General features: G+C 42.1%; 1 protein-coding gene across 3 annotated transcripts in view; it reads right to left on the reverse strand.

Annotated features, from left to right (window-relative positions):
- Nucleotides 1–27,376, reverse strand: part of DAB1 (DAB adaptor protein 1) — a 419,282-nt gene that overhangs the window by 116,812 nt on the left and 275,094 nt on the right. For all 3 annotated transcript variants that reach the window (XM_059898809.1, XM_059898802.1, XM_059898792.1), the window contains exon 4: nucleotides 24,784–24,882. In XM_059898809.1, coding sequence (XP_059754792.1) covers nucleotides 24,784–24,882 — 99 coding nt within the window. The remainder of the gene's footprint in view (nucleotides 1–24,783; nucleotides 24,883–27,376) is intronic.

Consider the following 27,376-nt stretch of genomic DNA (forward strand, 5'->3'; position numbering starts at 1 on the left):
CATGCTCAGAAGTATCTACTCCACTCAGACATCCTGCTCTGTTTACTCTCCCAAAGCAAGCAGAAGATTCACCGAGGTGCTCCACATTTCAGAAGAGGCAGAGAACCCTTCTGCTGGTAGTAAGACTGAAATCAGACTGAAGTGGGTCAAAGTAACGGGACCCAGCGAACATGAGAGGGGCTTCTGAGTTCAGAACACCTGGGTCCCGTTTCAGCCTCTGTCACTTACCATGCTGCTTACTTAACTTTGAAGCTGTGATGTTTTTCATCTATGGAGGGAAGATAATAATCGTATCTACAGGATGGGGTTACTGGGAGAATTAAACAGGACACACGCGCGGAAAGTGCTTAGCAGAGTGCCTAACAAAGGAACCCGTGCAGAATGAATAGCCAACATCATCCTCGACGCCCCCGAGAGCTAGCATCAGCCTCGCCCCAGTCTCAGTTCACCCTCATCCCACCAGCTCACAGAAGACGCTACGCAGGAACTAACACAGGTGATGACTGCAGCTCCTGCCGGACACAGACACCGACAGTCAGTGGTGAACAGAGGCTCAGAAAGTGAGTTTCAGAGCAGACAGACCCAGCATCCGGTCCCAGCTCAGCTGCTTCCTAGCCATGTATCCTTGGGCAGGTTGACACCGCTAAGCCTCAGGCTGCTCATGTGTGAAATCATGCCTGTTTCTAAAAATGTCCAGGTGATTATATATAAAGTGCTTGGCATGCGGTTGCACAGTAAGAAGTGGGCATTTCCACCACAGGGCAGCGTGAGACCAAATCTAGAACAGTCCCGTCTGACAGAACTTTCTGCGATGAAGGAAATGTTCTAAATGTGCACTGTCCGACATAGTAGTTTCCTGTGTGTTTCTCCTTTACTCTCACATGACAACCACACTTTTTACATTTCTGACACCAAATATGTGTGATTCCCCTGGCCCTCCAACAAGCAATGCTCTGAGACACCAGCTCGGTGTCCTGCAGTGTAACGCAATTCTGACACTGTCTACCTGGCGATAGGGTCAGACCCTGCAGGTAAAGGGCTCATTCCCATTAAACTGCCCCCTCTTCAGACGCCACGTGCAGGTCCAGGTTGTTCTCACCAATTGGTTATAGATTGGAGGTGCCCACGACCCCCTTCTCAGGTTCGATGAACTTGCTAGAGCAGCTCCCAGAACGTAGGAAAACCATTTCCTTACTAGATTACTGGTTTATTATAAAAGGATAAGACAGCAATAGCCAGATGGACGAGCTGCATAGGGTGAGGTCTGCGGGAAGGGGCATAAAGCTCTGATGCCCCCTCTGAGGAAGCCACTCTCCCAGCACCTCCACACGGGCGCCAACCCGGGAGCTCTCTGACCTCACACTTGTGGTCATTTTGTGGAGGCTTCATCATGTAGGCGTGATTGATCAGTAACTCAATCTTCAGCCCATTCTCCCATTCTCAGGAGAGGGGGTGACGCTCAAAGATGCAAGCTTCTAATCATGGCTTGGACTTCCTGGTGACCAGCGCACACCCAGGAGACATCCAGGAGCCCACCTGAAGTGGCCTCATTAGAACAGATGTCACCCCAGCACCCAGGAAACTCTGAGGGATTTAGGAGCTCTGTGTCAGGAACCAGAGTCAAAGACTCTCAAGCATTACAACAAAAGATGTTCCTAGTGTTCTTCTCCCCTAGGAAATTATAAGGGTTTTAGGAGCTCTGTGCCAGGAACCGGGGACAGAGACCAATATATATATATATTTCCTATTATTTCACAGGTAGCCACTAGCCACATGTGGCTTTTGAGCACTTGAAATGTGCCTGGGGTGACTGAGACACTGAGTTCTTAAATTTTATTAAAATTTAACTAATTTCAATTTAAATCTAAATAGCCACATGCGGCTAGAGGCTACTACACTGGACGGCACCAGTTCTAGAAGGACAACCTGATGTTTCCTGGGTTTTTAGGAAGCAAAAGGAGGGCTTTCAAATGGGCTGACGAGGAAAGGCCACATGGGCTAGGGGTCTTCTCTGAGCTGGCCTCTTAAAGAACAGATTCTGACTTGCAGAAGGCTTGTCCTCACTTTGGGTGATGGGGAACGGGCCATTTCTCAAAAGGAAGAGATGTGAAGCTAGGCTGAGTTAGAGCCCCTCTTCAAAGGGCCTGATTACCAAGCTAATGAGGGACCCTCAATAGGCCACAGGGAACGCTGCTCCACGGAGGACAGGTGACATGGGGCAGTGGTTCCTGCCCCCAAAGCCAGCTGTTACATGGGGATGCTAGCTCATTTCTCCTCACCCGTCATGACCTAATGTATCACAAACATGTCAATGACACGTGTAGCTACTGTTTCCGCAGCTCAGCAGACCGTGTTCAGGGATTGTTTAGGGACATGGTTCTCATCTCGGAGTGCTTTGCCTTTATACACAGATTAGCTCAGAAGGCAGGCGGAGGCCCTCACAGGGTCCCTCAGCCATACTGCATATATGAACCACACTTCTTTAGAAGCTATTCCAATGATTGCCCTCATTTTACAAGTAGCCAAACAGATGCCAGCAGAAGCAAAGGGGACAACTCAGGGTCTCGCCTGCTCATACAAGGATAAAGGGAGCCCAAGGATAAAAAATGGTTCTTGGGGCTGAGAGTCTTTCTCACTAACTGTGCTGATGGTTACGAGAAGGGGAAAAAAGGAGATTATAGCCCAGTGGCTTTAATACTAGAATTACCTTGAATCTACTAAGATACCTGCCATCTTTGAAATATACAGCAGGAAGAAGAAGTAATTAGGTGGCTTTTTACAGCTCTCTGTAACTGCAAGGAATTAATAGGAGCGTCATGGAGAGAATTCTTTTTATGTCCTGGCATATAACTGGTTACAAAGCAGAACTAGCATTTATCCTGAATAGAGATTTCCGTGACTTCATCCCTGCCCTGTACAAACATCATCCAGCAGGCAGCAAAATGAGAGGCCAAGACAGTCAGAGCTCTTCTAATTCACACCTATGTGGAAAAAGCCCAGTGATTCCTGGCTTTGACTTCTGTTTCCTCTCTATTCTTTCTCCAGTGAAGGTTATGAAATAGGTAAGAAGAGGCATCTGGCTGAGAAAGCTGGAAATTGTCTTGCAGTAAAAAGTAAGGGTTTCTCCATGGGAAAATTAACTGCAGTTACAGAGGTGCCCTTTGTACTTACAAGGACAGAGCCACTCCACCGGCTGGCCATCCCTATAATAAACATGCTGACTAACATCTGCAGAGTGCTTTAGAGTTCAAGTTTGTTTTTAATATTTATTTATTTATCTATTTATTTATTTTTGGCTGCGTTCGGTCTTTGTTGCTGCACACGGGCTTTCTCTAGCTGCGGCGACCAGGGGCTACTCTTTGTTGTGGTGCGGGGGCTTCTCACTGCGGTGGCTTCTCTTGTTGCAGAGCATGGGCTCTAGGCGCACGGGCTTCAGTAGTTGTGGCATGTGGGCTCAGTAGTTGTGGCTTGTGGGCTCTAGAGCACAGGCTTGGGAGTTGTGGCACATGGGCTTAGTTTCTCCGTGGCATGTGGGATCTTCTGGGACCAGGGCTCGAACCCATGTTCCCTGCATTGGCAGGCGGATTCTTAACCACTGCGCCACCAGGGAAGCCCTAGAGTTCAAGTTTTAAACACACAGTTTCACTTACATTGTATTGGAGCCTGACAACCATGCTGGGAAACAGGTGTGGGGTATGAAGATTATTCTGTCCATTTTACAGATAAAGAAATTGAGGCTCGTGGAGGTTAAATGTCCAAGATCATACAACTGGTCACTTGTAGAGCCACACCATGAGCTTTTAGCTCAGTTCTTAAATGCTGCTCTCTTTCCACTTTTGCAGCAATTAACATTTTGTGGGGTATTTTGCAGTTTTCAAGGCATTTCTGACGTGCATAGTACAGTTCAAATCCTCAGTGCAGTGCAGTATATATCATTACTTACAAATGAAGAAATTGAGCTTCCAGAGCATTTGTATAACCTGCCAAGATAATGCAGCTCACAAGTAGAACTAGGATTGACCCTGTATTTTCCCCTCCGATCCTTTATTTGTACCAAGCACTGGTTCTGTTTCTAAGCTGTTTTATTTGTGCTCTCACACTAAAAATCTTCCTAAAATGTTTAAGTCCATTTACCTTCCAGCCCTAGTTACAAAAGTCTCATGAAGACCTTCCAGCCCTGGTTACAAAGGTCTCATGAAGATAGTGGGATTTTCAACACAGTGTGGGGAAAGGGGGATGAAGGGCCAGTCCTGACATGGCCTTAGCCTATCCCTGTGACCCGCAGCTCTGCTGGTTTGGTGCATCTGCAGTCAGAGCTGAGGATACAGCCTGGCACATCTCGGGAAACTGTAGGCCAGTGACCTTCAAGGATACATAGCCAGTCAGAGGAAGAGCTGGCATTTATCTTTTGATACAAGGTATATAGGTAAAAGCCTATAGGGGTGGCTAAATCCTGGATTTGACCCCTTCTCTAGCACTTTTTCCAGCTCATAAGACTGGTCTAATTACAAAACAGTTGGAGAAGAAAAATATATGACCATGGCCAAGGTCAACAATGATTAGTCCTCATTCAAACAGACTCCCTAGTAAGAGTGTAGAGCTGCTATCACAACATCCAATGGATTTTCCTGGGGGGGGAAAGGAAGTATAGGTCATCATGCAAAAAAGACTGGAAGTCTAAAGGGGCCACATTAATTCACATCTGGACAAGACACAAGCTGTAGTAAGGTACTAGCAGGTCCCAGTTGAAAGTGAAAGATTCTACCAAGGAAGCTAGCTCCATCACCTCCCTCAGCTTTGGACAGGCTGGGAGACTAACAGGGATGGAGGGAAGACAAAGCTCCTGCATCCCAGGCTCAAAAGTCAGAACAAAGACCAAAGCATGATATTAATACGGAAAACATGTAGCAGACAGCGAGTGTGGCATGAATTTAGACTTTGGAATGAAAAAGACCCACGTTCATATCTTCCATCAGTCACCTTGGACAAGTTTTGGAGCCTCTCTGTGACTGGATTCTTCATCTTTAAAGTGGAAATGATACCGTCAGCTCCTACTTTTTGAGCACTTACTGTATGCCAGGCACTGTTCTGGGCACTATATGTATAGGGTCTCATTTAATCCTTTCAACAACCCTGTGACGTTTGTGAGGGTTGTTATAATTATTTCCATTTCCAAGTGAATAACCTAAGTCACAGATAAATTAAATATCATGCTCCAGGTAACACAGCTGGTAATACTTCCCATGCAGGATTGTCTTGAAGATAAAATGTCAATATATGTAGGTAGATGGCATTAGTAGAAGCCCAGTAAGTGATAGGGTCAGCTAGTATTATTATTTATACTATTATAATGGCCTGCTACAATTCACTACAAGGATAAATAAAGTACTGAGCCTCTCACATCTTTGGATATTTAAACAGGTTGGATGGCTGCTGCTGGACCATTTGTCTTACCTGTATCTACATCTTTTCCAGCCACTTGATTCTCTTAAACTATTTACACACAGGGGCAGCCTCTTCCCAGACTTTTCCCAGCACCAACACGTGCTTAATCCAAACAATGCAAGATTTATGGCATTCCTTTATTTGAGTTGATTCCAATGTGTCAGCAGATATGAATTGTAACATAAAATAATTACACTTGAAAGTGAAATGCAGGCCTAAGGATTCTGGTTGGCTATTTTTTTTAAATGCCAGCAATTTCTGAAAGACTGGATTTATTTAGTGCCTTTCCCCCCTCCTCTTGAGCACTTAGAGACCTCAGCATTTAGGAATGCTATTCTAGCTATCTTTATTACAGACTACTTTATCAATTACCATGACAATTATTCATACTACACATGAACGTACTTTATAGTTGCCACATGTGCTCCATACACAAAGTAATAAAACCTATAATGCATCTTTCTTATCGGTAAATCCTAATGGGTGATACAAGCCACAGACTCCTGAATGGGAGCCACTTAGAAGTGTGACAGAACTGAAGTAGCTTGAATTTATATACAAACAAATTAATGGAGTCTTTAATGAAGCACAAGAAGGGGGCTCCCACAAGGAAGATTAGCAATTAGGGCAGGAAGAGGCCTATTAAATCATGTTGTCCATCCCCAACCATGTGGGCTGTTCCCTATAGCAAAACCCCCTTCCAGGTTAAATTACCTGAGAGACTGGGATTCTGTTACAGCCCTTGGGAAACAACTGACTGCCCAATCAATCCCCCCATTCCAGTTCTTCTGGTTACATGGCAAGAGATTGGAAAAAAACAAAAAGCAAATGAAAAGTGACTGTATCACAGGGAAAGCCTTATATCAGCCTCGTTTTTTCCCCCTTCCTTTTCTACCCTCTTTTCAGTCTTCTGAAATCATTTTTAATTTAAGACATGGCATTTCAGGTTCATTTATCTGCATCTACCTCCTCTTATTCTATCTAACTGTGTATAGAAAGTGAAGGCAAATAAAGGCTGGCATGATGAAAAGAGTACTTTTGGATTGAGGTTGACGCCATCTGAGTTTCAATCCTGACTTGGACATTGACTACCTGTGAGATTTAGGCAGGTCACCATTCCTCTCCTAGTTTGAGTTTTCTCTATAACATTAGGATATATTAGCTTGATACTGTCATAATAGATAACTTCATTTATTCATTCACTCAACTTTTTTTTAAGTGAGCACCTACTATCTGCAAGGTGTGTGCTAGCACTGAGGACACACCGATGAATCCCATGGTTCCTGCTCTCAACGGCACATAAGGTATTACAAGGTATGCTGTCTCAACATACCCAATTATAATGCATTTTAAACATTGTGATAAAATATACATAACATAAAAACTACCATTTTAATCATTTTTAAGTATACAGTTCAGTGGAATCAAGAATATTTACACTATTGTGCAAACATCACCACCAACCATCTCCACCACCTTTTTTATCATCCCCAACTAAAACTCTGTACCTATTAAACACAGACTCCCCATTCTCCCCCACCCCCATGCCTGGCAAACACCTTTCTGCTCTCTGTGTCTATGAACTTGACTACTCTAGGAACCTTATGTAAGTGGAATCATACAATATTTGCTTTTTTGTGACTGGCTTATTTCACCTAGCATGATGTCTTCAAGGTTCATTCATGTTGTTGCGTGAATCAGAATTCCCTTCTTTTTTAAGGCTGAATAATATTCCATTGTCTGTATATACCACATTTTGCTTGCCCACTCATCCACTGATAGACACTTGGGTTGCTTCCATCTTTGGTACAACACATTTTTATAAATATTGTTAACAGAAGTGGCTGGTGTGTGAAAGTATAGACAAGGGATATCCAACCTAGGTTGGTAGGTTAGGGAAGAATTTCTAAGGAAATGGTACCTGTGCTGAGAGGCCTGGAGGAGAAACTGGAGTCAGCCAAATAAAGGAAAGAGCCAAGAGAGGGTGGGTGGAGGGAAGGCAGCGGAAGAAAGTTCTAGACAGAAAAACCAAACCAAAAGAAACCACGTGCAAAGGCCAAGAAAGAAACCACTGAAAGTGGTTCTCTTTGATTGTGCGGGTCAGCTGGGGATGATGCCGAGAGGATTTTCGCTCTTCAGAGATGATCATTTCTGTGATTCTGTTCTCCACACAGTATCTCTGTATTATACGTCTGTTTCACCAACATTCCCTGTATGGATCCATTAAATATTATCTGCTGGTTTAATTAGAATGACTCTGTTTGCTTTTCTTTTCAGGTCATTACTACAGAAGCACACACGTATGAACCTGAAGTGAGGCAACCATGCCGTGATCTTGCTTATCACACTGTCATGTAATTGGTTGTTTACTCTGGTGCTAGTTCATGAACCCTGGGGAGGAAAGGGGTTTCTCTGACACGTCTTCATATCTCTGTGCCTGGGACATAGGGCACACTAGGTAAATGTTTGGTAGAAGAATTTAATTTTTACAGATGAGACTATCAGGGAAAGAAAAATAAATGACTTCACCAAGGTGCTGATGGGAGCCCTGGTTTCTTAAGGATGCAATTTTACACTCTATAAAATAGCTAACCTTAACTCTCCCAATGATGTTCATATACTAGTTTCATAAAGAGAAATACAAGCAAAGGTAGATTTGTGCAGAAAGTACTCTGAGGTTAGAGAAATGGCCTCAAGAGGTTTAAGGTGCATTCAGTTTTCTCGAAGACTTTAACCAGGTGGCAGAATATAGACACTGTGGGCGGAAAACCAAAGTGATGAGCGCCCTGGGGGTACTGGAGCTGTCCTGAAGGAGGCCACAGTCAAATCGCATTATTTCAGATCCCACTAATTCTGAATGTGGACAGAACCTGGGCTGTATCCCTTGCTCAGTAAAACTGCTGTCCATAAACTAGATACAGTTCTTAGAACGTCAAGGGAGGAGTTTATTAATTGCTAAACATTTGGTATGTGCCAACTTTATTCTTCTCTTCTGACAAAACTAATGTACATAATCAAGGAGTACTTATTTGCAAAGAACTTCAATATGCATTCTTTCCCCCAGAATTACTGCAACAGACCTCTGCAGAAGGCCAAAGTCATCCTCATCTCCATCTCATAACTGAGAAAACGTAGGCTCACAGTGATGGAATGACTTGGCCAAGATCGTACAGCTTTATGTGTAGGAATGAATATACAAATAAATTTTATTCTGCTTGAAAGTCAAAGATCATAAATCTTAAATTATAATAGTAAAGACTGTCAAGTTTTCTCTTCTTGGTGACATTTATTCATACATGGCAAATCAACAATATTGCTCTAAACACTGCTCAGAGAAAGTGTATGACCTAGGGCAAAATGGTGGTCCAGACAGTTAACACCTTGACAATTGATAAGCCAAGCCTTATGAGAAATCCATTTTCAGCCAATTCTCAATGCCCTTTGACATCGTTCAGATCTGTAGGTAAAACCAATGGACCATGAGTCTCATTAGCGTAAAAGACAGACGCCACCATCATGTTGCTACCCTATGACTATCATGAGCGGATAAGGAAATTAAGACAGAGGCATTAAAACTAAAGTTTAATATCAAAAAGTTTAAAAATTTATATTTTACAATAATTGGTAATACTCCATGCTGACAAATATGCAGGGAAACAGTATTTGTACCTCTGGTGGTACAACTTTCTAGAACATAATATGAACTCCCCCCCCCCAAAAAAAAGACCAAAGCATTAAAAGTATACATACTTGTTGACCCAGGAATTCTGGAACTTAACTAAAGGAAATAATCACAGATGTGTATAAAAAGATGTGTCCATAGATGCAGATACTAACAATAAGGTGCTTATTAAATTATGTTACACTCATAGGCTAGAATTCTTTACAGTAATTGAAAATGATGCTATAGAAAAATATTTAATAAAAGAAAATATGCGATTAAGTAATAAAGTAGGTCACAAAGAAGCATGTATAGTATAATTTCAATTAAAATATATATATATATTGATGTAAAGAAGACTATTGGTATATACACCAAAATATTGACTGGGTTTATGTTTAAGTGGTGGGATTTCAAGTAACTTCTATTTTCTTCCTTATGACTATTTTATATTTTGTAAATTTTCTATAGTAAATATATGCTACTTTTATAAATAGAAAAGGCATAAAATATAAATAAGGATTAGTCTCTGCCCATTATCACTGTGTGACTCTGGGCTGGCAATCAGACTCTCTGAGCTCCAGGTCCGTCACCAATAAAATTGCATGTGTAATACATATATTGTAAGATTAACGTGAAGACCAGTTGTAAGAAAAAAAGTGAAAGTAGTTTCCAAACTACAAAGAGATTCTCAAACATAAGCGATCCTTTTTTTTTTTTTTTTAATCATTGTATCTGATGAAGAAGGTTTTGTTAAGTGCTAGGGTGGTTGTATCACAGGCTAGAGACAGGCAGAAAAAAATACAGGCACAGACTTTGACAGCACAGAAATAAACATGAAAGAGTATGCACGTCCATTCACACGGATAGGTGCACGTCTATTCACCCCAACAGATCATCCTGCACAGAGTCGTGAGATGATGTATCTCTGTATATGGGTCTCAGGCACTCTCCTCGGACCCATTTATATTGAAGATGAAGCATCTGTTCCTCAAAAGTGAGGTTATGACTGTCTTGAGTTTAGACACTTGCCAGTACAATCTTTATTTTCAAAATTTTAAACATATAATTTCAAAACAGTCTACACATTTCTTAGATACCATGAAAAATTCAAACCTCCATCTCTGGAGGTGCAGGCATTTTGTATTTAGATATCGAGGCCATGCTTCTGTGTAATTTCTTGCAGATTTGAAATCTCCTGATTTTCTGAATCATTTAAGAAGTCAAATCCATCCTGCCAAGCAAATCCCTGAGCTATGTGAGTGAGGCAGCTTGAAGGAAGGATGTGTACTGGGGTGATCCCAAAAGAAATATTTGGCTGAAGCTACAAGTATAGGAGCTGCTTGCAGTTGAGATGGCTGCACGCTGCATTTGATGTGGGCTCATCAGACGGATTGAAACCCTGGGCTCGAGTCAGAACTGTGAGGTCACTGGCCTTTGTCCTCAGTGCCTGGAGCACCTCTATTCTCCTCCACCCTCCATGTTCAGGGCTCCATCCAGAATGGAGTTGGTAATACCTATATGTAGTTCACAGTGTGATCATAAGGACTGAAGGAGATCATGCACGTAACTCACTCAGCACAGTGGATATAACACTCCTAGGTCATCCCTCACCACCTCATCAGCTCTCCTAGGCTAACCTCCTCTCTCTCATCCTTTGCATCAAAGCATACTTGTACATGCTCCAGGCTGCAGAGTGCCCAGGCATCAAAATTCTGAGGCACAGACCCCAGGACCCTGAAAGGACTCCCACCCCTAGGGAAAGCTCCCCCTGCTGGGAGAAGGCAAGAATTTTTATCCTCCAGGAACTTGCAATATTTAGTACAGACTTCAACACATAGTAGTTGCTCAATAAATGTTAGTTTCTTTCCTTCCCTTCAATTAGATATTACCTTTCCCTCATTCACATAATATATTATACTTCTTTTATAGCTGGCTGTACTTTCTATCTTATACATAGTGGGTACTTAATAATGTCTTTGGAAAATATATACGGCAATAGAAAAAAAGTGACTATATCTACATGCAAATGAGAGCATAGAAAAGGGATGAGGAAGAAGATAAAGGCAAATTAGATGGATGGGGAAAGAGAAAGGAAAATGGGGGGAAACAAATTACCTATGCATTAAGATCATTAATAACACCAGAAATTGAGATTGAATATATTATACGTAACCTTCAATATATTTTATATAATCTTCTATTCATCTAGAAGTTAAAGGAACCCTGGGAAGGGCAGATATGGCTTGAGTAAAATGGGTTGTATCACTGAAGCCCACAGCAGAGGGGATGAAGCTGCTATTTACTGTTCTCAGGGAGATAATTATTCTCAGAATTTAGATGCCACCCACAATGCCCAAAGGTTTTAGGTGGACACAGCTAGACAAGAAGGTGGATCAGAGGTCTGCCTGACTTCTACAATGAAGGAATTCAGCACAATTCCACAAATATCTCCTGGGAACGAACCACGTACCAGAAAGTGGTAGATATAAGAGTAACCAAATAATGGACCCTGGCTTCCAGTTACTCATAGTCTAGGATTTTTGTTTGTTTCTTTGTTTAAAATTCTCTCTACTTTTCATGTTTGTAAGTAATCAGGGAATGCAAATGCTTTACCAGCTTAGCATGGTTATTCCTAATCTATAGAAAAGCAGGGAAAGGTGCAAGAAAGAAGTAGTGACCATGAGCATAAGACATAAAAATGGGAGGGCATTAGATTTATCTCACTGTTGATGCTAGAATTTTAAAAAATATATACGTATTTTTTAATTCTAGCATCAACATATATACAAGTAAATATTTGTATTTAAATGAATGAATGAATAAGGTCAGTAACTACAGCACAAAAGAACAAATGATGAAAAAGTCAGCCAGGATATCACTGAAGTGTTTTATTCCAGGTAACATCTAACCATCCACGTAAGACAGACTCACACACCAGCTTCCTTGTTGTGGCCAGCAAACCAGTGTGAAATGAAATAAATGTGGTGGACAGGGCAGCCCTCATTAACTGAGACATCTTAGCAGTTCACTGCACCTCTCTGAAACTCAGTGCCATCCTGTGTAAACCAGAGACAATACCTCTATTTGGCAAGACTGCTATAAAGCTTGGCTAGTTAATTACTGCTCATATACTCCAGAGGAGAACACAGAGCCACTAAGAGGTTCAGTGATTCATAAAAGTATGAAATGAGATGTGCGTAAAGCACTTAAGACAAGATCTGGGACAACGGTAAGTGCTATCGCTATCATCACTATTATTGTCGTTGTTGTTTTTATCATTACAGTTCGATCTGTACCTTTTTAACCGAGTGATGATACAAATTCAGACCCTCTGACAACAAACCCAGACTTCTTTGCATAACACTGGCCATCCAGGCCCCAGGTTCCACCATGCACACTTCCCCAGACAGAGTCTCTCCTCTGGTGGATTTTACCAGGCTCTCACCTTGACCTGGGCTCACCTTCTAGGAAACACATTCCTTTATTGTCCCCAGAATTATTAATGCTCCTCCACCTCGGGCCACCACGGAGAAGTACTTGAGAGAAGCACCGAGAACCATCTTATCAGTGCTGGGCCTAATTATAGCATCACCATTTCTACACACACAGTTCCTGTAAGGGGTGTCTTCATAAAAATAGAAGCACCTATTAAATAACCAAGGCACAGTCAGGGAAAATGAGTTTTAAATTAAAATTTAAAATAAATGTGCGAGATAGGAAAACAATAAACAGTAGACCCCATATAAAGCAATCAGCCTTTTAAATAAAAGCAGAGACACCCAAACTGACAGCTCTGATTTATCACGTGTAACAGCCCCTGGAATTTGGATGAGAATTTTCAGAAGTGTCTTTTTCCATTACTCAGTTGACCCTCAAAACTACAGGAAGCTCCCAGAGCATGTTCATATCTGTGATTTACGAGGCATGTATGTCACAGGCCCTTTTTCAAGGACAAAGGAAGTACAGTGGGAAAATGCTATGACCTCGCTCTACTTTTATCTTTTTCCATAGCACTGATTACTTTCTAACAGAGTATATTATTGATGTATGTCTATTGTTTCTTGTCTGTCTCCCTGCATTAGAATGTAAACTCTACAAGGTAAAGTCCTTCCTTTTATTTACCAATCTCTGCACACCCCTGAGAATACTCCTTGGCACACAGTAGGTACTCAATGAACATCTGCTGAATAAATAAATGGATCAAAATTTAAGAGTAGTCCTGGTCAAGTGACTGACCCTCCCTGAGGGTCAGTCACCTCATCTGTGAAATGGGAATGATAAAATATTACTAAACAATGGATTGCAAGAATTCAATGAGAAAAAATATATGTGAAGCACTTAGCACAGTGTCTGGCAATTAGTGCTCCACAAATGGTAGAAATAACTAACACAATTCCCAGAGCTGAATATTTACCATCAAAGTTTATAAAAAGCATTCATCCCCAAAGTCAGCCACCAAAGAGCAGGGAACAAAGGGCCCAGAGATGAAGACCAGAGATCTTCAGCAGGTGCTCACCCTGCTCTCCTACAGAGCTCGTCATGGGGTCAGAATGAGCAGATTAGAAGCTCCTCGGTAATCATCCAGACCAGAGCCAGCAGACACCAAGCTCCTTTGTCTACACATTGTCTGCAGGGGCTGTCACATAACAGTGGCCAAAGTAAGTGGTTACGGGAGACCGTAAAGCCCACTACGCTCGCTATCTGGACCTTTAAGAAAAGGTCTGAGGAATGACCCCAGGGTTCAGATGAGGAGAGAGTCCCAGAGACAAGGCAGAGGAGCCATCCCCGAGGTCACACTGCACACCCAGGCGCTGCCACTTTGAGACCAGCGGCTCACACACCCCTCAGAGGCCCAAAGAGTAGCTGATAGACCTTTAGTCACAGGGCTGGTCTGCATGACAGAAACCCTCAGAGCAGTTAGATTTCCCCCCTGGAGAATAAACGCACGGTCACTTGCTTTCCAGAGGCCCTAAGTATGCCCTTGAAAAGGAGAGAGACCACACTGGGAACTGAAAAGAACACCGGTCTTATTACCCTGCCAAGCCGGAGTCAGTGCCTGGCTCTGCAATTTGTTGGATATTCAGCCTTGTGCAATTCCCTTAACCTCTCTGTGTCTCAGTTTCCTCATCTGTTTAACAGGAAAAATAATACTTTCTTAGCTGAGTTCTTAGGGGATTGAATTAAATGAGACCAAGCGTGTAAAAGCAGCTAGCCCAGAAAATAGTACCTCTTTACCTCCTTAAAGACCAAAATTGATAAAATGATTCATTAAGGGAAAGATAGTACATTTCTGAGTTTATCAAATCTGCTTGAAAACATTCGTGGTCTCACTTTCCAGGGTAATATGAATATCCATTTTTTTCCCCTGTCATGAATTATCCCCCGTCTAAATTATCTAACAGAGGCAGCTTCCTGACAGGGCCAATTTCTAAAAATATGTTGGATTTGAGCTATAAATTGATTTTTTATTGTGATAAATTAAAATCCAATATCATCCAACAAGACACTAAACATACAGAGGCCCAATTTTTTCCCTCAGATGTTCAGTCTCTTTGATATTAAAAGGGACCTGGGGCAGCTGTCGGGCTTTGGGAGCCTGAACGTTGAAGCAAATGAGCAAAGAATATGGAGATGGTAGAGAGAGAAAGAGAAAAAGGTAATGAGGAAGGAAGGCAAAGTAAGGAAGAGGAGGAAGGGGAGAGGATGCTTTCCACTTCCTGTTTTGTGGGCATTAGAGAGTGACTCGGATTCGATGTTCAAGCCTAGGTGTTTTGCATACAATTTGCTGGGAGGTCTCAGGAGCCACTTACATTTTTTTCTTTTTTTTAAAAATAACATTTATTTATTTATTTATTTGGCTGCACCAGGTCTTAGTTGCACCATGCATGTGGGATCTAGTTCCCTGACCAGGGATTGAACCCAGGCCCCCTGAATTGGGAGTGTGGAGTCTTAACCGCTGTGCCACTAGGGAAGTCCTTCAGGAGCCGCCTCTTCTCTTTGGCTTCTGAGTTTCTTCACTTGTAAATGAGTGGGTTAGTCAATGCCTAAGGGACCTTCAACCCCTGACATCCTAGGACCAGGGTACTCTGAATCACATATATTATTCTTTCCATGCTCACTGCCTGCATGGCAAAACTTGCATCTTTGGTACGTAGCATCTTGGGCTCCAATATCTAGTCCAGACAATGAGCATTTCATTATAAGTTTACTTATTCGTTACTTCCTGTTCCATCCTTCCCTCGCTTTTGTTCCATCTCTCCCTGACTGCCTTTCCTCCCTTCTTTCAATGTGCCATTAGCATCTCTGTCACATACCAGGACCTGTGCGAAACCCTGCAGATACAGCAATGGATGAGACCAGGGGCCTCGTGGAGTCTGTAGTCTGATGGAAGCATGGGTCAACTCATTCTTATACAGACAACCGTGTGCTGTGATAAAAGTGAACAGAGGACACTGTAGGAGGAATATGAAAGGATTTCTTAATTCTGAAGGGAGGACATAAGAAAGTCCATATCAGAGAGGGGATAATAGAGCTAATAATATAATATTAACACCTAGAGCTTTTTATTATACTAGGAACTATTCTAAGTCCTAGGGGATTAAATTAAATCCTCATTTAATCTTGCACCAATCCTCAGACATAGGTACTTTGATTATCCCCATCTTACAGATGAGTAAAAGACGTACAAAGTCATTCATAAAAATTGCTTTATAACCACATAGCTGGGCAGGAACGGATCCAAGGCAGCTCCTTCCACCATGCCCACTCTCTGGTGCCAGTACCATACCAGTGAGGAGTGTGGGCTGTGGATTCAGACAGACCCAACATGAATCCCGCTCGGAGGACGAAATGCATAAAGCACTTAGTTTACTAAAGCACCTGGCTCGAGAAAGGGCTTGATAAGTGGTCATTGCCGTGCTGTGTTGCTGTTGCTACTGTTGTTGACATTACTGGACCCTGAGGTGTTCACTGGGTGAAGAAGGGCAAAGGGATATACAGAGTGGAGGGGTCTCCTTTGGCTAGTCCTGCAAGCTGGGCAGTGAATGGTCGGTACAGGAACTGGCAAGGTGGTACCCCCGGCATTCTGCTCATGCACGAATGATACTCCCAGGTCTGCCACGTACAGCTGGGCAGGGGGTACATTGCATAGATCTACGGGGAGGTAGTCATCGTATAGTCACCAAAAACATGTATACTTATTGCAACCGTTTCCCAGCAAAAGTCAACCCAGGCAATGAGCCTTAAAGAAAGGGACTTTTCCCTGATTTGCACAAAGACATCTGATGGGTCGAGGGTGGCCCTAGAGTCACTGTACCTACCTCTCTGCATAGCTAGTGCAGCTTCAGGGCCACAGAATACACTGAATAATAACTCAGGCTGTAATGGACATGATTCAACCAAAACTCTTTGGTCGTACACTCCAGGCCTCGCAGTCGGGCCCTGCCAACCCTCTCAGTTTTCTCTCACTGATGGCCATCACACATCCTCCAATCCAGAATATCCAGACATCTTCTCCACACCTGCCCTTCTTCATGACTTTCTCACTTTAGGGCCTTAGTAAATGCTCCCCATTAATTCCCTTTGCCTGGATACTGGTCCTTTTATATCTCTCACTTGAAACCCTGCCCATCCTTCAAAGTTCAGCCCTTTGTTCCTAAATCATTCCATATTTCTTTTCAGATGGAAGAAATCATTTCTTTTTTTGAACTCTCATGATAATTTTATATTTTTCTCTTATATTGTTGTTCTTGCTTTGAGTTTTTAGTTATGTACATATGTCTTGCCTCCTAGGTTGCAGGTTCCTTGAAGAAAAGGTTTCAGGCTAGTTCATCCCTATCCATCACGTAGAATATCCCTTTCACTCAATAAGCATTTGTGGAATGAATGAATGAATGAACCAATGAAAATGGCAGCATGGTCTAGACAGGGATTCTTAACCTTATCTGACCCAACACTTCCTTCTTATAAACCAATATTTTGTAATTCTTCTTTTATTATCTGGAAATGATTACATAATCTACCTGTACACATGAAGTTTAAGCAAATCAAAATATCCTACTTATAAAGGAGAAATAAAAGAAGATGATTTCTAATAAAAAATAATGTGAATTTCTACATATAAAGGCTTAGTTACAACTACAACAGAAGAACATAATGACATTGTCTTATGTCTGTGCTTTCTTATAATGAATAAATTCAGTTTTAAGAGATCATTCAACTCTTCCCTTTATATTTGACATTTTTAAAGATGCGCCATGTAAGTCCAGTTATGGTGAACATAATAGCTACACATGAAACTGATAGAGTAGTGCCCTGCTGGGGACTCAAATGTGAAAAGCATCACAGGGGAGTGGTTTTCCAAAATGATGACCAACTCTCAATGAGGTTTCAACAGAACAAAGCACACCTTTCTCTCTGTTTAGCTGCATGTCTGGAAAATTCACTACTATGAATATTGTACAAAATCACTCTTTTATAGATAAAGTAGCGTTCGGTTTTAGATTCAGGTAATTATAAACAGGTTTTTCATCTACGTGAATGTGTGATAAGACATTTAAAGTCACAGGGCACAGGAAACATCTGTGTTGTGTGTGAACGTCCTGTACATTGCAGAGTGGCTAGCATCCTTGCCTCTAGTAAATTCCTGCATCACCACCCCCCCTTCCCCAAAAGTCATGACCACCCAAAATGCCTACATGAAGTTCCAAAGCAGCCCCTCCTGGGGATAGAACCAGTCAAGTGGAGAATCTCTGGAGTAAAAGAAACAAAACAAGCTTAGGAGTTATAAATATGAATTTGAATTCAATTCTTGCTACTCATAGTAGCCTCGGGCAAGCCACTCACCCTACTTGTACCTTAGATGACTCTTCTGTAAAAAGGGGGTAATAAGACCTCCAAGAATTGTTGGGTGTCGAATGAGACAGAATCCACAAAAGCCTGCTATAGACGGTCCTGCTTATAGGCTAGTCATCTTGTGAGAGTCCTGTGTACTGTTTCAATGGCTCTCAGGATGACAGGGGTGTCCCAGGTCCCAGCATCCTGCTCTGCAACGCCTTCATCTTCCTACCTGTCTCCCTCCCTAGGACCAGTTTCCTTTGCTCCACCTCAGCTGCTCTTCCCAAGTCCACTCAAAATATCTAGTTAGAAATAAAGGAAGAACAGTCCTGTTTTTGAAGAGACACGAATAAGGTGATATCTGGTTTTCACTGAAGAATAAATTATTAAATCAGCCGTGAAATGTAAGTGCAGCCATTACAGTTAAAACATCATTATCCCTCTATTATGAGGGACAATATTCAATTCTGGGCCACTCTCCACCTCTCCCCTGCTACGCCCTAGTTTTTCTGTGTACATTTGCTGAGTCATAATCACTAAGTCATTTTATTTTCTGTGCAATAAGTACTACTGGGCACCTACTTAGTGGGCATCATGTGCTAACCAGATAGATAACAGTGATGAACAAAAAGATACAGCCTTCTTCATATGTGTGTTGATAGACGTGTTCAATAAATATTTCCTGAAGGGAAAAATGAACACACACACATCTTTCTCCTTTAGACATTCGTGCATTTAGAAATACGTTTTTCTCTTCCCTGACTCGTTTACCTGATCCTCTCCAACTCACTCCTCCACTGCCAAGTCAGTGTGCCCTTTTCTGTGAAAAGCCCTGACTATTCCAGGCAAAGCTCGGTCTCCATCCCCTGAGTACCGACAACTCCATTCACACCTGTGTCTCAGCAGCTGTCAGTTCATTTTGTGAGTCTGGTTTCACCACCAGACTGTGAACACCTCAGGGGCAAGGACACATCTTCTTCATCTTTGAATCCTTAGGAAACAGATAATCATGTGGCGTAAAACAGGCATCCGATATGCTCTTGCCTGACCATGTACTGGTTACACTGCCAACATTCTATCCACAAGACAGTCCCAGTGCTAACTCCACCTCTTTTATCTTCACTCAGGAAAGCTCATTAAAATGAAAGTGAATAATGGTGACAGGAAGACAGGGATAATATTGAATCTGCTCTAATACATATAAAAGGAAATCATTTATAAACTTTGATATTGCTATGGTCTGAAATGTTTATATTCCCTCAAATTTCATATGCTGAAATTCTAACCCTCAAGGTGATGGTATTAGGAGGTGGGGCCTTTGAGAGCTTATTAGGTCATGAGGGTGGAGCCCTTATACATGGGATTAGTGCTCTTATAAAACAGGCCCTAGTAAGCATCCTCCCCCTCTCCCCCTTGCATCATAAGAGGACACAGAAAAAGGCACCATCTATGAGGAAGTGGGCTCTCACCAGACACCAAATCCTGGGGCTATGATCCTGGACTTTCCAGCCTCTAGGACTGTGAAATAAACATTTGCTGTTTATAAGCCACCTAGTTTATAGTATTTTTGTTATAGCAGCCCAAACACACTAAGAAAGGTGTGATATATTACTAGCATTAAGTACTCTGGATGAGACTACCTGGGTTTGAATCTCAGCTCTGCCACTTGAGAGCTGTGTAATTAATTATTTGGACCTCAGTTTTCTCATCTGTAAAATAGTGATGATAATAGCATTTACTTCATAGAATTGCTATAATGTACTTAGAATGGTGCAAATAATAGTGCCAAATCAGTGTTGGCTAAACTAAATGAACACGCAAAACCCATCTGTGATTGTGGCAACAAGATGTTGCATGATCTGGAAAAGTTGATACAGACCACTGCCCTCTATCCTGAGAAACAGACTCGTCTTTAGGCTCCTGAAATATTTATGATTTTTTAAAAGTTATTTATTTATTTATTTTTGGCTGTGTTGGGTCTTCGTTGCCGCGCATGGGCTTTCTCTAGTTGCGGTGAGCGGGGGCTACTCTTTGTTGCGGTGCGTGGGCTTCTCATTACGGTGGCTTCTCTTTGTTGCGGAGCACGGGCTCTAGGTGGGTGGCTTCAGTAGTTGCGGCATGCGGGCTCAGTAGTTGTGGCTCATGGGCTCTAGAGCGCAGGCTCAGTAGTTGTGGTACACGGTCTTAGTTGCTCCGCGGCATGTGTGATCTTCCCAGACCAGGGCTCAACCCGTGTCCCCTGCATTGGCAGGCAGATTCTTAACCACTGAACCACCAGGAAAGTCCCAATATTTCTGATTTTTTAATGGCACAAATTATAATAATTCTATGGAATAAAATTATAAGCAGGGAGAGAAGAAAGCTAGTGAGTTTCCCTGGAAAGACATAGGATTTGGGGTTGGAAGGTCTGATCTGAGTCTCCAGCCAAGTCAGGAACACTCCCAGAATCTCAGTTTCCTTACTTGTGAAATGAAGATGACATCACTCCTGCCTTGGTGTCCACTGGTCTGATGTGAGGACCTAGTAACATACTGACATGAAACCATTTCTACTGCGAGTGCTACTGCTCCTACTATTACTAGTAACAATGAGTTCATTTATGACATATTCTGCATTCTCACTGATCCTTTTGACATATTAGCAATACCTAGATACCTGAACATATGAACAGCTTTTGATATTGACTTATTTCCTGCAACATACTAATAATAAAATTTACTCACATAAGGTTTGGGATCAAGAACCCTTTGAAATTCAAGACAAGGTGTAAATTGCTGCAAAGGGTCTCTTTAATTGGGATCAAAACGCTTCTGACAGCTTTTGGATTTTTAAAATTGTAGCTATTGTCACGTTCTGCTAATGTTTCTTTTCTTGGTTTTGAAAAAAATAGTGCAGCCAAGCTGGAGCAGGAATACTTTAGACATGATAAACAACTAAAATTTGTCATTCCAAATGACAAAGACCCAGTTTTCCATTTCTTTGATATGTAGGACAAAACACTTCACTTAGACTCTTATCCTGCATAATTCAGCCGGTCCCCTGCTGTGCAATGACAAAGGTTCAGTAAACTGTTCCTGCTCATAATCTCCAATGGAGGTTTTGGAAAACCTCCATTTATCTGAAGATAAATCACATCGATAGGGTTGAGTTTAAGGGAGAAACAGACTATTAAACTAGTCTGGGGAATCAACTTTGGTGATTCCCCAAAGATGTGACTTTGGTCAACATCTCATCTTCTACTTGACTTCCTTCCAAAATATCCCCATAATATGACTGTTGCTTGAATCCTCCTAGGGCTGGTGAACTCCCTTGCACAGAAGGTGGTCCATCTACATGCTGAACAGCTCTGACTTGCAGGAAATTCTTCTTCCTCATAAACTGAAACTGCTTCCCAGAAACTTCTATCACCTGGTCTTGGTTCTGTCCCTTGAGTCACACAGAACAAGTCACCTTCTTTTTCTACTAGACAACTCTTTGGAGAGATGAACGCTATTAATATGGAGTGCCTTGTTCCCACCATCCTCTCTACTTCAGGCTTAAACGTTCGATTCTCTCCACCAGTTTTCCCCAGGCTTGTGTTGAGACAAATTAACAAGCTAGGGTAGCAGAAGCCCAATGATACAGGGCCTAAGGTTAATCAAACAGAACTGGAGTAGACTAGGCCAGACAGAAAACATTTAACTCTGCCTTCATCCCGATTCTCCACTAGGAGATGACATTTTTTTTCAACAAAGCCAAATGGCTTTGAGCTGAAATAATGACTTTACTGCTGCTCTGTGTCCAGATAAAGAATCAAAAAATCACATTATAAGGTTTGGTGGTATCTTTCTTTGGGGCCACATTAACCACCCTTGAGTGAGGATTTAGAGAAAGGTAAAGAATATAAACTGCCTCTTCTCATTAGTTAAAGTTTGGTGATGAGAACTATTTGATGGTAGGGTACATGATGGAATAGCAAAGCCAAAAACATGGCCCTAGACAAAATAAAATATCTGATACTCTGCTTTACTCCAGTCCCTTTGATGATGTGATGTCAGTGTCATGTGATGGGCAGGCATGGACTTGGGAAGAGACTAGAGATGATGACGTATATTGGGCATATAAATCCTTGTGAAAGCATCTCTCAGTTAGGCTTGATCCACGCTCCTTGGATCCCTACCATGAAGGATGCTAAGGGGTCAATGATATCCCCCAAGTTTCTACAAGCCCAAAGCTCTCTGTCTCCTGTGTGTTACCCAGGATCCCACGTGGCCACATCTGTGTTCAGAAGTGTTGGCCCAGCGTAGTTTTCACTCCCCCAACTGCCCTGGTCCCCTCATCAGGATATACTTTGATTCGACTATATCTTTTCTAAAATGTGAGGTTCAGAACTGAGCACAGGTCTCCAAACTATAGTCTGCCCAGGAAAAGGAAAATCTTCCCTAGTTTTAGGAACCATACTTTTATTCAAGCAGAAGAGGCTTACATTAGGCTCTTAATCTTGCTGCCTTCAAGCTCATTGACTACTGATGCTTGTGCCCTCATTCTAAATTCCCTTTACCAAGGCATCCCCAAGTAGGTCCACCTTTCCTATAACATAGAGGTCAATTGCTTTGATTTTTTTTTTTAAGCAATTTTTTAAAAATTTTTATTTATTTATTTATTTATTTATTTATTTTTGGCTGTGTTGGGTCTTCGTTTCTGTGCGAGGGCTTTCTCTAGTTGCGGCAAGCGGGGGCCACTCTTCATCACGGTGCACGGGCCTCTCACTATCGCGGCCTCTCTTGTTGGGAGCACAGGCTCCAGACGCGCAGGCTCAGTAGTTGTGGCTCACGGGCCTAGTTGCTCCACAGCACGTGGGATCTTCCCGGACCAGGGCTCGAACCCGTGTCCCCTGCATTGGCAGGCAGATTCTCAACCATTGCGCCACCAGGGAAGCCCAATTGCTTTGATTTTTGACTCAGGTCAACTGGAGGCTAAATCCCAGCTCTGCCTCCTACATGCTGGATGAACCTGAGAAGGTCACTTACCCTGAGAGATAACAGACATTGTGGTTGGACTCATAAGCCAGACCGCCTAGGTTGTAATCCTGTCTCCACCACCACCTACTTCCAGCAAGTTACATATCCTTTTCTCTCCTTAATATCTTCAACTATAAAATGGAGATAACAGCACTATCTACTCATAGGGTTGTTGTAAGGATTAAATGGATTGGTACTTCTAAAGGGCGTACAACAATGAGTGGAACATACTATGTGCTTGATGCAGTACCTGTTATTATTACTCTCTCATAGGACCCTTGTGAGGACAAAACTGAATAATGTATGCAAAGTGACTAATATGTACCTAGTGTGTACTCAACAAACGGTAATTATTACTACTAGATTTTTTTATTGTGGTAATATATACATAACATAAAATTTACCATTGTAACCATTTTTAAGTGCACAGTTCAGTGGCATAAAGTACATTCATATTGTTGAGCAGCCATCACAGCCATCCATCACCAGCACTGTTTCCCTCTCCCCAGACCTTTAACTCTGTACTCATTAAACACTAACTCTTTATCACCCCTCCCCCCAGGCCCAGTCAACCACCATTCTACTTTCTGTCTCTGTGAATCTGACTCCTCTAGATACCTCATTTAAGTGGAATCCTACTCAATTTGTCTATGTGTGACTGGCTTTTTTTACTTTGCATAATGTCTTCCATGTTGTAGCATAGGTCAGAACTTCCTTTTTACTGCTTAATAATATTCCATTATACACACACACACACACACACACACACACACACCATATTTTGTCTATCCATTCATCCGTAGATGGACAGTTGGGTTGCTTCTACCTTTTGGCCATTGTGAATAATGCTGCTATGAACATGGGTGTACAAATGTCTGTGCTATTATTATTCAGGCATAACTTTTCTTCAAGAAAATCCATTTTTTACTGTTAAATTATCATCCTACTACCCACTGGTATCCTAATATGAGTCAGAACAAAGGCGAGAAAATTATAATGCAAAATGACAAAGTTAGGTAACTTGGCTAGTTGAGTATTGTTTATACAGTGCTTGACAAATTACCTGTGAAGTTCAAAGGAGGTGATATAGGTGGAGCTGTGTTAGAAGCTATATAAAGCATTGAATGAATAAAAGGAAAACATGTCCATCTGACTCTTGCTCTCTGGACAAAACAGATCAAAGAACAGAACCCTTTTCTGTTTTTCCCTTACCATCAATGAACAAGGCCAACAATGCAAGGCAAGTCCTGGGGATGAAGCTGGGAGCTAACTGCTGCCGGGAGGTTGATGAAAATACAAACCACTACTTCAGTGGGTTTAACAAACAGATCAGCCCTTACATTTCCTGATCATGGAGTGATAGATTTTTTTCAAGATTGAAAACTCCATTTATTCTTTTTGATGACAGCAATTGCAAGGTGTCACAGGTTCAACTCAAGAGAGTCTGGATGCTTTGACCAAGTCAAATGACCCCCGTGCGTCTCCCTCTAGGATGCATGTCATTAAAGTTGCCAGCACACAAAGAAATTTAACTTAAACTGTCACATTACCCACCGCTCTTCAAAGCACATCAATCTCCCTATTGCATTACCAGGACTGTGTGACACTTTTATCCCAATTACACTGTAAGAAACACAGTCACACTGTGTTGGTGCAGTCACACTGTGGCCAAGTCAGGGAAGAGCCTCCCTTTGATGGACAATCACAGTTGATCAAGTTTGTCAGTTGCTTTATCTGTTTTTATGCTTGTTTGATATCCCTGCCCAGAGAGTAGAGGCTTTTAAGGGCACATCTGTCAGTGGATTCAATTTCACCATGCCATGTGATTCTTTTACTTACCCCTGTCTTCTCATCAAAGATTTTGATTCCTCCAAAGGAGATGGTTAAAAAGATTTTCTGTTTGTGTTCTCCTTTGGAACGAGCGCCAGCAACAACGCCCTGTTGAAAGGAAGGATGTGGTTTTTACTTTAGTGTTTTCATTTGAAAATTCCCTCCGGTCCCAAAGGCATGTCAGATATCATGAACCGAAGCCACCAATCACGCACACTCCATTCCCTCCCCACTTCCATGCTGCCTTCCCCGACGGGCTTGCATTTTCTTGTTGTTTTAGGGTAATACTTGTCCTCACTGCACTGCTCGAAAACTGTAGAAATAGATATTTGAACATGTATTCATTGGACGAACCAAGATTTATAGAGTGCCTACTTTGTGCCTAGATGCTCAGCTCAGAATTCGAGACCCCAGGATAAACAGAATATGGTCCTCTTGTTAAAATCTTTGCTGGGTTTTGTATTGGATATGGTTTTAACCTTTTAAATAAAGATGAGTCATGGAATACATTCCTAAATGTGATTTTAATTTTATACTTCTGGAAAAAGTTTTCATATGAATTCATTTTAGAGATCAGAAGGAAAAGAAAAAATATTGCCAGACTGCATGTCTCAATTTTGTTTGGAAAAATGTGATGGTCATATGTCTAAGGTTTGCAGTTTTTACCCACACATTTTGTATGTTCTTCTACCATTTTTCCAATCATTCCTGTGCTTTCAAGGAAAGTACCTACCAAGTGCATTCCACTTCTCAAAAATGTTTCCCCACTTTTCCAAATTTTTTGTAAACTGAAGATATGTGTATAAGTCAATTAGAAGGTAGATGCCACAAAAGGTAGGTATGTTACTCTGTTCACTGCCCTCTTCCTCGTACCCAGGACAGTTCCTGGACTGTCCCTGGAGGTCAGGAGACACTCAGGAAATTATTGTTACATGAATGTGCTATCAAGAGTCCTCGCCAAAGTTGATATTATGCAAGTTAAGAGTAAAGACACTTGCTTTTTAAATCAGCCTCTGTGGTGGCCAATTACAGGCAAGCATGGGCATCATATTAGGGTACAATGCAGAGGATGAGGACATTCAAGGGATTTACGCTCCAGGGCTGTTGTAGACTCTGCATTCGATGTTTTGAGGCTTCCAGCCCCTTCATCCCTATTAGCCTCCACAGAGGGTGAGTAAGCCCAATTCTCAACAGTTATCATTCTGGACTTCTTTAGGAGTCGAAAAGTCTAAAATCATCATGATCATACTTCCAAGAGATAAAAGTCCTTTGTGCTGTTCTCAGAACAGCGTGTTCTCGACCTCAGTCTTCAGCAAATAGAGTGAGAGGTATGACCAGAGGCACAAGGAAAGGGCACTCCCTTGAGGTTGTGTGATTATTCTCCCTTTGGGTACTGGAAATAGTCTGCGGAATGGAAACATCTGGATTATACTCCTGGCTGTGATCTTGGACAAATGACTTAACTCTCAACTCTACTTCCTCAAGTGTAAATACTTCTCTCGCATGACTGAGAGGATTAAATGAAAACTTATGGAAAGTACCTAGCACAACACCTGGTACACTGTAGGGATGTCATAAAAATTAATTTCTTCTAGTAAATGAATGACTGCCCCTTAGTGTTCGTGGTCCAGTTCCTGTTTGGTACCTAGCAGTAGGAAATTCACTCCCTCAGGAGTCTCCCATTCATTCTCAAGCACCTCTGACATGTGGATGTACAGAATGTTGAAGTCAGAGAAAACCTTCAAACTAATCAGTCCAAATTCCTCTACCAACAGATGAGAAAACTGATGCCTGAAAAGCTGGGTGGACAGTCCCAAGATGGTACAGAGAGCTGGTGAGAAAGTTGAGACCACAGGTCCACTCTCAAGACTCTTGGTGCAGGGGGCAGTTATTATTCCTTTACGTGTGTCTTCTTTCTAGCGAGCCCAGATCTCTTTCCTGCAACCCTACCCAGTGTTCCTCTTTTGACCCTTCAGGGATGGTACTCACTGACATAAGATTCCTCCTCCAATGACTGTCCTCTAAATAGTTAAAGAGAGTGACTCACCCCAAAGCGAAGTCTCCTGTCTCTTTAACCCTTCCTCTTGTTCAAAGGCTTCTAGATTCCTCAGCGTGCTGCTTGCTTTCCCATAAATTCACTGAGGGATGGTTTTAAGGACATGGGAGAAGGGTCAAAGTATGTCTTTGCAATCCCAGGGGTAGTTCTCATTTCTCTTCAATGTCACCTGATCAGAGATACGGCCTCTGACCCCTCCACTCTCCATACCAAACTGCATCCCATTCTTTCCCCCTGCATCTTTTGTCCTCGTCGTACCCACTGGCATATTGTATATTCATTTGTTGACTGTCTGCCTTTGCCCAACAGAACAAAAGCTCAACTGGGCACAGAACTTTGTTTTATTCATTCAACACGCCCAGTGTCGAGAATGGAGCCTGGAATAAAAAAGGCACTCAAAAAAGTGAAGTGACTTTCCCCTCACTTGGGTAATGAACAAGCCAGGCTTTGAACCTATGAAAACTTGATTTGAAATCTGTGTTCCTGGCTGGATTTGGAGTAAAATAACTGATGCTGCCATCCCTACACAGCCTAACCTTCAACTTC

The sequence above is a fragment of the Balaenoptera ricei genome, chromosome 1, assembly GCF_028023285.1.
Source record: "Balaenoptera ricei isolate mBalRic1 chromosome 1, mBalRic1.hap2, whole genome shotgun sequence".
Lineage (NCBI taxonomy): Eukaryota > Metazoa > Chordata > Mammalia > Artiodactyla > Balaenopteridae > Balaenoptera > Balaenoptera ricei.